Source organism: Dreissena polymorpha, chromosome 15 (genome assembly GCF_020536995.1).
Source record: "Dreissena polymorpha isolate Duluth1 chromosome 15, UMN_Dpol_1.0, whole genome shotgun sequence".
Lineage (NCBI taxonomy): Eukaryota > Metazoa > Mollusca > Bivalvia > Myida > Dreissenidae > Dreissena > Dreissena polymorpha.
In genome coordinates, this window is record NC_068369.1 from 18,214,987 (window position 1) to 18,227,790 (window position 12,804).

Genomic DNA, 12,804 nt, shown 5'->3' on the forward strand with positions numbered 1-12,804 from the left:
AATGAAGGCGCCCAAAACCTGGACCAAACTGGAAAACACTTAAGAAGTCCCTGTTCACACCTATGGTTACCTGCAAAAAAGACCAAATACCTTTACCAGTCCAACGTAAGCTGCCTAAATGGCCGTAGAAGAGCAAAAACATACATGTAGACAAATAGATGTTCCCATACTTTATTCAAACATTTTATTTTTTGTAAATAACTAATGCTACCCTGTTCATAACTGCCGTTACCGACTTTTTGTTGTTTTGACAACGGCCCTTTCAGTCTGTAAGATTATAGGGTGTAGTTTTCTGGAATAAAAAAATGGCGGTTAATATGAATATTTACGATTATGAAATGAATTTTTGGCAATTTAGCAGCCAGGATAGCATGGTATCAATGTACAACGCGCACAAACTTTTTTATTTCAAATTTGGAGGTAAAAAAACGAGCGCTAAACAAGGGAAAATACGGTTTGTAGAGGTCATGGCGCAACTTGGCTATGGTATAACCAACAATAAATTAAAGGATCTTGGTGCAAAATTAGCCCAGATATTAGGGAGAAAGGTTGACTCAAAACTATCAAGTAAATATTGGTTGAGTGGGTTCTTGCAATGATAAAAAGAGCGTGTAAGCTTGGTAAAAGTTCAAGGCAGTTTATTCACGAAATTCTTCTAAAACAAACATATTAAATACAATTAAACACATATTCAACAAGAGATGTGTTTGTCAGAAACACAATGCCCCCTAATGCGCCGCTTTGATTTTTTTTTTACCTTTGACCTTGAAGGATGACCTTGACCTTTCAGGGGTTTTTTTTAGGGAAAGAGGAAGACGCTGGATGCTGGGTGAAAGGGGAAAATAGAGTGCAAAAGAGACATATTTGGGGAAAAAATAAAAACTGTTTTAATCAATGTCTATAACTCATCTACTCTGATTTCAGGCAGGGTTTTTGGGGGTTGTGGGGGATGGGGCCTTTAGCACTTATGTGGGGGAAATTTTACGCACAATTTTCTACTTTGGGGGGAAAAAACTTACTCTCTCATTATAACATTTGTACATCTTTGCACTATATTAATTGCTTTTTTCATAATTTAGTATGTTTGACAAGATTAAATTAAAATATAATTGAGATATAATAATCATGAGACACATCTTTCTTTTAAAAAAAAAAATATTTTTTTTTTTTTAAGGGGGAATTTTTTGGACAGGAAAGGGGAAAAAACAGCCGAGTTTGTTGGGGGAAGACGCCGATATTCTGCGTCTGTTATATAAGGTAAAAAAAACCTGCCTTTCACCACTCAAAATGTGCAGCTCCATGAGATACACATGCATGCCAAATATCAAGGTGCTATTTTCAATATTTCAAAAGTTATTGCAAAACTTTACTGTAAGGTTCAAGTTTTGGGACAGAATGACAGAATGATAGAGTTATGGAATGACAGACAGACAGACAGGCCAAAAACAATATACCCCTGATCATTCGATCCGGGGGCATAAAAAAACATATATTGGTTATTATAAGCACATCCCAGGGCCTCGCTATGATGTCATCAAAATGGGTGAAGGATCTTATAGGGTAATTCTGTGTGACGCAGACTACAATGTACATGAATGTTTAAAGGTATGTAACTCCATTATTATTATCTGAAAACCAACATATTTCACTCGTTATTTGTTAAACAAAAGATAAATCATAAGTTTATATCAAGTTTAGGTATTGATTAATGATTTTTCATGAAATACATGCCTTTGAAGTTTAAGTTGCAAGAACTTGTAAGTTTAGAGGCTACATTGCTATTTTTGTACAGTCAAATTTAGTCCAAATAATTAGACGTAAGCTACCCCGCTTACGTCTAAACGGCTACCGTCGTTTTCCTATAGCAAATTGAGTTCAACTAAAACTTCAGTTTTTCTCGTTAAATCTTTGCTAATGCATAAAATTATCATTAATTAGACATATATGTGAGCGATTACCTCTTAAATGTGTAAAAATTGTGCTTTTAAACCACTTATGTACATTTTTAAAAATAAACATACACAACACACTTTGTGTGTTTGTCGTTTACAGAATTACATTGAATTATCTTGAACGAAATTATTTTTTGAATAGGTTACACATAACCAATTGTTGTTGTACAACAAACCACATCACTTTTTAGCTTTCTGTACTCTTTAATTAAATGGAACCTATATGTGTGTGTTAAAACTACCAGTTGTATCACGGAGTGTATATTGTTAGGAGATGAATCGAGTATTTGACCCTTACTGTAGTAAATTCAATCTTATGCAAAAACTATTCATCCGATTGTATTGGTTTATACGTTATCTTGTTGCTTATTAATTCCTCTTTCAAAAATATACGTTTTAGTATATTCACGTTGTTATTAATGGATTTATAGCGAGATAAACACAAGAAATAAACATTTTATGTTTTACCACCGTGTGTTTTACCGTATTGTGGCTATCGATTTTGTACAATTAGCGTACAGCGAAGCGCCGAGGTTATACATTTTGATGTACCCACTCACGTCTTTTGTTGAATTATAGTTTCATTTCTCGGCCGATTTTGACAAATTATATATCATTAGAAAGCTTACGTTACGTAGTAAACAGATATATAAATATATATTAAGTTTTTCTTCTGATTTCGACAGCCCGGCGAGTTATAACTTTAACTTTTTCAAATATCATACCGTTTTGGAGTTTTAGAATCTAGATTTACGGTTGACATGTTCGTACTTAATACCAATTTGTAGCGTTTATATTTGGAGTTCAGTTTTAAAAATTACATCTTGCTTAGGAGAATAGAATTCTGTATACGATAGAAAAAAAAGTGTTTAAAAACGAAAGTAATTAAGGAATGAAGGCGGAAGAAAGTAGCGCGCGTTCCTAACGCACTGAACTGATGCTACGGTCTCGGCGATTATGCTTTTGTTTAGAAACCGGCCATTGAATTTCCTTTGCCATGATTATTATATTTTTTATGATATATTGTAGTATTTTGTTCACGAAACATATCAATAAAGCTTATTATAAATAATAAATCTTAATAAATTAACTATTTCAGCTCTTGTTTATAACACAGAAAGGGTGTTAAATTTATGATGAAACAGCGTATATAGCGGACCCTCTCGATTTTATTCGGCTTTGCATGCATACTTGAAATAAAATGGGTGTCAAAAACATTCATCGTTTGCTGTTAATTATCAACGAGAGAATTATGTATAATTATATGAAATGTTATTTACCTTAAATGATCAATTTATTAAAGATTCTTGAAAATCACGGTCGGTGTTACGCGGGTCATTTCGTATTTTGACATTAGGGCATCATGTTCAACTATTCAAAATCAGATTTTTTTTCACTGGGACGATGACGGCTTTGATTTAGACAGGCAGACTGATAGTTTATTCAGACTTATACAACAGTACATCGTCTTCAACTCAAATATATAAATTATTTTTAGACGAATTGTTTAGACGAATAGCAGTGATGATTCTGAGAATGTTGCCATGTTTCTTATCCGTGTAATCTAGAGTCCGTGCAGGGGTTTTTTTTACTAAGAAAGTGACGCCGATATTCGGCGTCTTCCCCTACCAGAATTTTTCCCCTTAAAATACAATTTCCCCACCAAAAATATCATTTTTCACCAAAATATAATATTTTCTCTCAAAGAAATGTTTATTTTTCCTTGGGGCTTTCGACAATTATCCAATTTGCACCATGTACAACGAATTCGCGCTCTCTCTCTCTCTCTCCAGACGAACACACAACATCTGGGAATCCCAGTTATTCTAAATATAGCTCTTAAATAACGTCATGTAAACTGGGCAACTAATCGTAATAATCATGTGACTATTTTACTGGATACCGGTCTTGCGCGAGAAGGGTGTTTCGTCAATTAATTACCGGAAACCAGTCGAATTTTCATCCGGGCTATGTGCAAGCCGAGGTATAAACGTGAAAACAGAAAAAAATGTCTCACAATTAGCGTTCTTACACAAACAAAATAAAACATTCGAACTCGGAAGATACTGAACGCATCGAGGCATTTTTTAAGAAAGAATCATCGAAAACCGTTATAACCCAGCAGGATTCCGAGGTAATCAACATCGAACATTGTGAAAGTGAAAGTAGACAATCGGCAGCTGCCGCTCCTTTCCCTTCCAATACTGTATCAAATCAAGATCGTCAACCCATTCATCATGAAATTGAAATCACAAAATTGACATCGTCCCCCGGCCCCAGTACAAAAATATAGTTGAAAACATTTCCCATTATTAGATCTACACCTTTAACTTTATTATGGACTTTGACTTTAATACCTGTTAAATGTGTTTAAGAACAAAAAGGACAGAGACAAGTCTCTTTTGATGAGTTATAGACATTGAAATGAACAGTTTTTATTTTTTCCCCTAATATCTCTCTTTCGCACTCTTTTTTTCCCCTTTCACCCAGCGTCCAGCGTCTTCCCCTTTCTCTAAAAAAAACCCCTGCCGTGGTTTGAGCATTTTTATCGCGGTGTTCAATAAAAGATATCTCAATAATCTTGTTTATTGATAGATCTGTGGTTTTATTGCCCCTGTGTTCAGCACAAACCAATTGTCTCGTTATGATCAGATACTGTGCCGACCAATACTAAATAACACTATGGTGTCATACGCCACAGCAGGGACCTATACTTGTGATCATGGAGTCTAAGTGCAAGACTTAAAAAAGTATGTTGTTTCGCTTGCGGTTGTTAAAGCCAAAACGGGGCTCCCAGCTGGCACAGCTGCTGATATTCAGATCTGAATACTTAAACTTAGTGAGACCTTATTCTTAACCGTTGCACGTTTTACGATATCGGATTTTAGGCGGGAATAAAACTCAGTGAAACTATTCAATTTCTTACACAACATTTAGCATATTAACAGTTATTGAAATTAACAATATCAGCGACATCTTTTTAAAGACTAAACACCTTTTCAAGTATCGAATTTAACATGTCAATAAAATATATTAATACCAAAAAAGGTTTCATTTAATATTGTTCACATTAAACCTTTAAATGAAAGTGTCGCTTTAACTATTTTCCGTGTCTTATTAAGCCGCGAATCGTTTGCTAAAAACAGTTAACAAAAAGGGCTACACGTTCTAATTCTTAATGAAATACAAAAATAAGTATAACATAATTAATAACGTCCATAAACACACACAGCAAGATCTAAGTTTTAATGGAAAACTAATATGACATTCCAGGTAAATTATTATTTTCGTCTAAATCGAATACTATATATAGAGAAACAATGTATTTATAACCGACCAATGAGGTAACATTATGCAACTTTCAATTTACACAGTGCTATATGGCAACAATATGGAATTTGAACAGTGGTAGTGTTTTAAGGTCTGGACTATCATTACTTGTAAGTTTGTATAAACATTTTTCTAATGCAATTAGTAAAATAATGTTTATATTTTATGTTTAATAATTTATTGCATGATTATTCTGTGCTGTTATATGAATTTGATGCCGTTAAAGCTTCCGCCATGAATTCATGTCGGAACGATGCTATTGCAAAATAACGTTAAACGATATGAGGTCGATGTAAATCGACCTCATATTTATAGGAGTAAGTCAAATTGAGCAATACATTGAGTAGTTATTTATGGTCTTGTGTTTTAGTTAACATTTATAGTGGGTTCATTGGAAAATGAAAGTGTTTGAAATGACGTTTTATACAATCTAAATGTTGCGTTTAAAATAATGAAAAGACATTATTACTGTAAGTTTCAACCAACAAAGTTTCCCCACCCACAAGCATGACAATTAAATCTAGAATTACGTTGTTGAGATTGTTTTTGATGTCAACAAGTTTGGCAAAAACTTCAATTTAATCGCATTGCTACGAAATATACATATATACTCTTGTATAATATGTAACTGTTATATCTTATTTGCGATGTAATTAACTCAAACCTGAACGTTGTCAGCGAAAAACTGTATCGTTCCGACATTGTTTAGTTTACCGGTATCACGTGACGTTGCTTCGAAAACCGACCCCCAACTACATAAAAAGGCGTAACTCAACTAAACAGACTTAGTCACCGAAACGCGCAATAATGTTGAACAAACACATCGCTCTAGTCGCTTTGACAGTCCCGCCATAGTAAAGGGCTGCACTGAATATTAAACACGCAAAACGCAAGTGTAATTCTTATCATTGTTAAATAAGATCCATAAAATTACTGCATCAATAATTGTTAATAAAGCATTTGGACACTTAAGTATCGCAATACAAATTGCAGTTGTCTTCTGCCAATAGAGTTCAAATATTCGGTTTCAACTAAACTAAACTTATTGTGCAGTAGCAAAAATCCGAGGACGATGTTTAACTGATAGCTTAAAGTTGTAAGATAATTTGCAAACATTTTCACATATACACGTATTACGTAAGGTGCAAGGTATTTCTGGGAGCCCCATATTTCTGCTTGCATTGTTTTTAGGTAAATTTCGACTAATTGGTATGAATACAGTAAAAAACAATATAAAAGGTCTGCATTATTTTCAATTAGCATGAAAAGGCCTCTAAAACAACACCTCTATTAACAAAATCCAAAATCCTCTTAAAATTTGTGTCAACTTTTGAATAACAGTAACATAAAGGCTCCGATACTAGTAGACTATGTCAGCTGGATTTTCACTAAAGAAGTTAAAGACACGACCATGTCCAACCGGATTAGAAAGGCAAGATCAATATCTCCATTGCATATTACTGAGGACGGCGTAGATACCGGTAATCTTCTTTCTAGTTTGACCCTTATAAATGCTAGAGGCCCAAAGACCTCAAAGATCGTCCTCAAGTACTTCCGGAAATAATTCGACAAACAAAAACCATGTCGATTTGCGGAAAGCAAACATCGACACCGTCTTTATGAAAGAATCTGCTCACTTACCAGAGAATTATACACCAATGTATCTTGTAATATATTAACACACACAATCTGCACACACATTCTTAACCATCTAGAAAAGAACAAGATACTTACTTCACTCAATCACGGATTCAGATTGCTTTTCATGCGAAACGTTATTATTTAAAACCATACGTTTGACTACCTACGACAAGGGAAACTAAATAAACATAGCCATTCTTGACTTCTCGAAGACATTCGACACCGTTCCACACGAGAAACTCCCAAGTTATCTTGCTATGATCTTGATAGTCCAATGAAAACATGACTAAGATACTTTCTTACTAACGGCCACATGCAAGTCGTTCCAAATGGGTAGCACTCCACATCTTTTTATGTTGAGTTTGGTGTCCCTCTGGAAACCGCCGTCGCCCAACTCCTGTTATTATTGTGACATTTAAACGACCATACTTACACAGACACGTCACATGTACGACTCTCCGCCGACGATTGCCTCTTGTAAAGGCCAGTAATATCAATACTATGTCACATCGCCCTTCACTAAGACCTGAAAGCGCTGGCAATATGGTGATCCCTATGGGGAATGTTATTCAACACTATGAAATATTACATACTTAGTATCAACAATCGATTATCATACTTTTATGAACTTGACAAACGTAAACTCCAAACGGTTTAATACAATCCCCACCTAGGTGTTACAATCTCCTCCAATTTACATAGGGATATCCACGTGACCAAACTACTGAATAAAGCTAATTGTACATTTTATAAGAAGAAACCTTAAAGGGATCTTTTCACGCTTTGGTAAATTGACAAAATTGAAAAAAGTTGTTTCAGATTCGTAAGTTTTCGTTTTAGTTATGATATTTGTGAGGAAACAGTAATACTGAACATTAACCATGCTCTAATATAGCCATTATATGCATCTTTTGACGATTTTAAAACCTAAAAATTATAAAGCGTTGCAACGCGAAACGATTGAATAATTTGGAGAGTTCTGTTTTTGTCGTAAAATTTTGTGAAACTACGAAGATTGCTTATATGAGGTATAAAATACGTCAAGTATGTGTACTCGGCGGAATAGCTCAGTAGGCTAAAGCGTTTTTACTTCAGGACTCTGGCAGGACTCCAGGGGTCACTGGTTCGAAACCTGCTCCGGGCAATGTTCTTTTCCTTTTTTTATTTTTTTTTCTTGTTTTTTTACTGGAGCTTTAACGATCCAATGTTTACATTTATCAATATAAAGCATTTAATGAATAAGTTAAAAAAATGCCAAAATCTGTGAAAAGGCCCCTTTAAACACTGCCCGATCTCTTGCAGTAAATCAGCGTACTAAGCTCTTATTAAATCCACCATTGAATACAGCTCTGTAGTTTTTGGATTCACATCTTGCCAAGCATGTCCACAACATCGACAACACTGAGAGGATGCAGAGACAAGCAGAAAGATTATCAGAGGGATTACCTCTCGGGTGATGAAGGATTCGTCACGTCAGTGTTAAATAAACTGAATGTCCAAATCCTGCAAGATATACGCAAGACGTTTCGACAAACCTTCCCCTACAAAATATGCGCGGCTGAGGAGCCAGCCCTTAGCTTGTTTTGACATTTTAACTTCACTAAAAGTGAAACGTAAACTTATAGGTAAACCTTTTAGTGACTATCAATCATCAAATATTCAAGACAAACAAGTGACTTACAATACAAAGTGGTCTGAAACGTGAAGAACTGAGCAATATAAAAAGCTCATTTTGTCTCTTAGGACTTTATTGGACTAGAACTAGCGTAATGATAGTGTTGTATGCGGCAACCAGTAACGGATTCAGGATTGCTCTGACTAATTCACCGTTAGAATAAATTCCCTCTTCCGTTGTGTCTTTTACCCCGAAAGGCCCTGCAACGTATCCATTTATATTCAGATTCACGGGGGGAAATGGTTCATTTTTTTAAAGAAACTGTTTCGAGGCTCTCAAAAACAGCATTCTGGCCATTGTGTTGCAGTTCTCTTTATACCTGTTAACAAGGGGCATGATATAAAATCGTAGCAACATTGCTCTAACTAACCAGCGTAATTTATATGGCATAATTCGTTATTCTCTTGTTTAAAACTGTTATTACAACTCTTTTAAAACTGTTGCTCAACTAACTACTACGACCACCACTACTACTACTACACACCACTACTATAACACTACCCTAACTACTACTCACAAACTACTAACTACTACTACTACTGACCTACTTCTTCTACTACTTCGACACTACTAATAACTCCACTACTACTAATACTACGAACGACACCACACTACTCACTAGACTAACTACAACTACCTACAACTAAGACTACTACTCTCTACTACGTCTACTCTAGACCTACGACTACTACTACTTCACACGACGACTACTGCGACGGTCGACGACTGGGGGCTACGACTACGACGACGACTACGGCGACGAGACGACGACGGGACTACGAATACTGCGACTACGACTATACTACGACGACGACGACGACGAATACGAGACGACGCGACGACGCGACGTACGACTACTACGAGACTACGACGAATACGACTACGACTACGACTACTAACGACTACGACCGACGACGACTAGTACTACTATACTACTACGGCTACTATACTACTACTACGGCTACTTCTACTACTGCGTCTACTACGATACTACAACTTCTACTACTACTACGTCTCTACTGCTACTGCTACTGCTACGGCTACTGCTACGAACGACTACTACGAAGACTACTGCTACTGACGACTATGCTATGAGTATGATGAGGAGGAGGGGAGAGGACTACGACGACGGCGAGGCGGACGACGACGACGATACGACGTACTACAACTATACTAATACTAAGACTATAACTACTACGAATATACTACTACTAATACTACTACGACTACTAATACTACTACTACGAACTAACAACTACTATAACTACTACTACACTACTACTTACTACTAAAACTTCTACTACTATTTCTACTACAACAACAACTAATACTACTTACATATACTACTACTACTTCTACTACTAAAGTAGCTTTTTTGGCGTAGCTGTTTAACCCAGCTTTGCACCATAAATGACTTTTTCATAACGCCAGCAGACCCGAATGAATACATAAGTAATATTTCATTGGCTAATTAGAGCATAATCCCCCGGAACATAGGAGACATGGCGTCTTTGTAGTATTGGATTAAATCTGATGAGTGTAGGGAAATGCGAACTGCTTTCTGCATGTTCATACGAAACATAGCCATACATTTTCGCACAATTGCAACTACGCATTACCGGTAAAGTCCATCGCAAAGACTTTCAGGGTCAAAGCTAGTCAGTAAATCGCCAAGGGAAGACGGGATGGACTTTAAATTAACGTATTATGTCGATAACATAGTATTGCTGTCAATATATCAATAACACGAGTTTTAGGGAAAACAATGAATTAAAATTCATCGAAAATTACATTTGTCTTGTTTTATGAGACAAAGCTACTGAAATAGTAGAGTGCCCGTGAAAGAAGTTAAATCGTTTAATTATCTAGCCACACAAATACGCTGTCAGTTTGTCTGAAAGAAAATCCTGCAAGCAAGAATCGGCTACCGAAATGTGCCATTTGCTAAATAACACAGTGTGTCTTCAATTTTCTATCGAAAGTATTGTGGTTTGATGTTCAGTGTACAAGACGAAAAGATTTTAAAGACCCACAATAGGCATTTACAATATTATCTCTTTATATGTTCTGTCCATGCACTGAGACTGTTCGTATAATCACAAGCGCGTGAACCTTTTCAGTCCGTCCGTCACTTTAAAAGATAATACAAGGAGGCCACAATTGTGTCATACGAAAATAAAAATAAAATACACAATAGGCATCCGCTTATATCCTACAAGAGCTGTGTGTCTTAAAAAACACAACATTATTCTTCTCTGCTACGCACTTGCCTATACTGTACATTTTCAGAAACCGTGCATAGCATGTAATACATACTGCAAATATAGTTTACAATATAATGGCTAAGTTTAACATAATTTAAGTACAAAACATATGAAGGCAAATCAAGAAATAAAGAATTAAATCGTATTGTTGATTTTTGCGCAGAAGCTTGTGCAAGGTGAGTGCAGATCGGAGAATCAGTAGAAGTGCGGAATTCTCATTACATATGATAACATGACGAATAAAAGGGATATTAGAATCCGAGCTATTTTACACTCTAAACGAATTTTATTGAACAGGTAGGAGTAGCTAGCTATAGTTATAGGGAAGTAGCTTGCATCTAAATAATAGGACGGCAAATATTTTAGTACGCTAAAAGCATACACAAAAGCACAAATAAGTTTGTATGTGTAGGTGTATTGTATTATTTTAGTTTCGATATATTATATAAAGCATTTAATAGTAATAAAAAAAAGCCAGCAGATGTATTCAATTTTCTCAAATCTATACATGTGAATGTGGGTTAGAGCGCTAATTTAAACAGTTATATACGATCACTTCAAAAACAACATACTGCACTGAGAAGCAAGTTAGCTAAAATTCTCAGATATTCATTCGACAAAATGGACGTCACATTATTTACATACGATTGCTTAATCATCTTCAAGTATCAACTCAAAATAATAAAGACATATGCGAATTCGCTCATGCAGAATTGAGCTTGCTCATTCGATTAATAATGCGCTTCTGACGGACGATATATTCAATAGAGCGCTTATCGCGATCAAATCGATATGTGAAGACCTTGATAAACCCGACAATAAGGCTATGGCCAAATTACATGTTCAGGCGGAAACAGGGGTTCAAGAGCTTGAAAAGCAAACTTGTTGTGCGTGTTATCAAAGATGCAGTTTAGTCTATGCAGAAGGACATGATGCATAAACTCTACGAATTGTATTAAGGCAAAAACTATATCAAACATGTTTAGGAATATTATTTGTAAAAACGAATACATAATTAAATAACTGACCTCCGTATTTGTCGTTATGATTGTGTTCAATGACGATATTTGCATATTGCCGCAAACGATAACTATTTTGTCGATACTACTATTTCCTCTACTACTATGAATACTATTGATACAATCACTACGTATTGTGCATGACTTCGTACTTCTATACTTTACGCGACTTCTTACTACATGGACTATAACTACATACTAAACCATTAACTACACTTTTTTGTAAACGTAACGACGATTGTACTATCAAGCATTCGCTACCTTTACTATACATATTACCTCTACGTTCCTGACTTTGCTACTAATATATCTTGGACTAACACTACTCAGACACTTCGTCGTAACTACTACTACACTTTCTACTACCATTGACGGCGAATGGACTACTCTATAACTATGCTACTTTATCTACGACATACTGCGACTACTACAACGACGACTAGACGAGACGACTACGACGAACTACTACTAGACTACGACGATTACGACACGACTACACTGCGACGACTACTACCTACTACTACTTCTACTATATACTACTACTACGCTACTTCTACTACGCTCTAACTACACGAAAATTCTACTACTGCTACGGCTACTGCTATGCTACTGCTACGGTACGACTACTACACTACTAGACTACTTACGGAGACGACGGTAGGATGATGAGGATGAGGAGGAGGACGACGACGACGGCGACGGCGACGTACGACGACGATCGAGACTACACGACAACAACTAATACACTACTACACACGACTACTACGACTACGACTACGACTACGACTACTACACTACGTACTACGACACTACTACAACTACTACGACTACTTACTACTACTACTACTAAAACTTTCTACTACTATTTCTACTACACAACAACACACTAATACTACTACATATACTACTACTACTTCTACTAC

At 35.9% G+C, this 12,804-nt stretch overlaps 1 protein-coding gene across 1 annotated transcript in view; it reads right to left on the minus strand.

Annotated features, from left to right (window-relative positions):
* The window catches only part of LOC127859959 (proteasome subunit alpha type-2), a 31,563-nt gene extending 25,465 nt beyond the window's left edge, over window positions 1–6,098 (minus strand). The window contains exon 1 of the mRNA XM_052397619.1: window positions 5,947–6,098. Coding sequence (XP_052253579.1) covers window positions 5,947–5,984 — 38 coding nt within the window. The 5' untranslated portion in view covers window positions 5,985–6,098. The remainder of the gene's footprint in view (window positions 1–5,946) is intronic.
* Between the last annotated feature and the right edge of the window lie 6,706 nt (window positions 6,099–12,804).